Source organism: Pinus tabuliformis, chromosome 2_2, assembly GCF_031772625.1.
Source record: "Pinus tabuliformis cultivar Carrire ecotype Pingquan chromosome 2_2, CPIR1, whole genome shotgun sequence".
In the NCBI taxonomy this organism is placed as follows: domain Eukaryota; kingdom Viridiplantae; phylum Streptophyta; class Pinopsida; order Pinales; family Pinaceae; genus Pinus; species Pinus tabuliformis.
The window spans coordinates 1,030,333,992-1,030,336,140 of record NC_142300.1 but is presented as its reverse complement, the minus strand read 5'-3'; the positions used below and the strand labels follow the sequence as shown (position 1 = coordinate 1,030,336,140).

The 2,149-nt window shown below is 36.9% G+C and overlaps 1 protein-coding gene across 1 annotated transcript; it reads left to right on the top strand.

The window, feature by feature from the left end:
- Positions 1-1,440: 1,440 nt before the first annotated feature.
- LOC149196866 (uncharacterized) lies at positions 1,441-1,926 on the top strand. The gene has a single exon (XM_089408471.1). The coding sequence runs from the start codon at positions 1,441-1,443 to the stop codon at positions 1,924-1,926; it is 486 nt and encodes a 161-aa protein (XP_089264597.1).
- Positions 1,927-2,149: the final 223 nt, after the last annotated feature.

Below are 2,149 nucleotides of genomic sequence, written 5' to 3'. Positions count from 1 at the left end.
TGCATATTGTTGGGTTCCATAGCTACACACATATTGTTGGTTATCTCTGTTACGCTATCATTAATTTGATTTGAACTCATGTACTTCCATTGTAACCACTTTTGATCTCTCACCATTTGCATTAGGATGCATATGCTAAGCTATGTTTACACTCATAGAGAGGAGTACCACAATGAATGTTTAATATGCTAGTGTTGTTTTACATAATATTTGGATAGGTCCATTCCACTAACTTAAAACATCGATGTATGTGATTGTTTAATTTTCTAGTGTTGTTTTACATAATATTTAGATAGGTCTATGTGATTATTTTAATCATTCTCCCGAGATTATCTTGCTTTCATAAATGAATTTTGTTCATGTAAAAACTACTTATTTAATAAACTTTTAACTCTTTTTGTACTGATTAAACCTTAAAGAAGACACTATACTATTATTTTTATTCAACACCTATAGAACCATAAATGTGACACCAGTTAAAGAAAGGAAACAAATAATAAAAAGTAAAAAATCATTATACATATATATTATATGAAAATGACAATAATGAGTTAATATTAACTTTGAGAATAGACCATATTTTCATATTTCTCTTATAATCCAAGGATTATTTATATCTTGATTAAAATATATACCATCTTTATCGATCACATACTACTCTAACAAATTGTTCTTCCCATAACTATAAGCAGTATTATTCTTTCCATAACAACGATCAGTGTTTGAATGCCTTACCCAATTTATATAGTGCTCTTAATCAATTTTAGCCCAATAAGAGTACTTAACAAACATCATTTTTTAAAAATAAGATCACTTACCATAAAATGCTGTATATAAATCAGAGTTATCAGAAAAATTTAGCAATAATGAGGATCCCTGCCATAAATTTTGCACATATACATATAAAAGAATGTTATATTCCTGAGTTGATCTTGTTTAAAAAGAATGTTCTGACGAAACAAAAGTGAATAACGTGCGCTTTTCAAATTAGTCATATACGAACTTCTTTCTCTTTATTTCCGGAAATGTTCCAGAAGCTTTGGTATCGCGTGAGACTTTGAATTAATTATCTTCGAGTCGATTTCATGTGAACGGATCTTATTTCAGGTGGAAGATGTCATCCACGGAAGAGTTCCAGGATCACATGGAAATCTGTAGTTTGCAAGATTATTATAAAACGTGGAGGGAGGACTAGATACAGTTTCCGATTGAGCTTCCGGCGCCCTCTGGAGTGCTTGAACTTTCGCAATGTGGATTTGCTACAATAACATATAGAATTAAGAAAATTACGCATTGAAACAGTTACCAGAGCTGCTATAAAATCCATATTTTGCGACCTGAAACATGCAACTCCCTTATTTTGCCTTTTCGGTTCTTTCTTTCCCTCCTCTCTCATTCAATTTCATTTCGGGTAAGGGACAACATCGCATTTGGTTGAAGATGGGAAAGGCTGCAGTAATGCTTTTCATATTCATGATTAGTGTTGCAACCACCATGCCCATGCTAGTGCTCTCTTGTGACTCTCCTCCTGCTGCAACACCTCCTACCGTCCCGGGCAGCGGCAGTAGCCCCCCAGGTGGGAGATCGGGCAGACCTCCGAGCGTCCCGGGCAGCGGCAGTAGCCCCCCAGGTGGTGGATCGGGCGGAGGAAGTTCATCATGTCCTTTGGATGCATTGAAACTGGGAGCGTGCGTGGATTTGTTGGGAGGGTTGGTGCACTTAGGCATTGGCGACCCTGTTGTCAACCAGTGCTGCCCACTCATACAAGGCGTTGCGGAGTTGGAGGCAGCGCTGTGCTTATGTACAACTATCCGCCTCAAGCTACTCAACGTCAATGTCATCCTACCAGTGGCTCTGGATCCTTTTGTTCAATGCGGCCTTACCCTTCTGTTGGATATTTTTCAATGGAGAAAATACCAAAACTGAATAAAAATAACCACCACAGAGACAATGCTCTGTTTACTCTGTCCAAGATCTTTTGACAGGGATCCTTTCAAAAACAAAATGACTTATAAGACAGCATCACACAGTCACAAAGAACATTTCCATTAAAACAAATTTTTTGTTACATATTTCTGCCTCTGTGCAAAGAGGGATTCACAAAAAAAACAAAGCTATGTTGCTTCAGAGATTTTCCACTGCTGTGGAA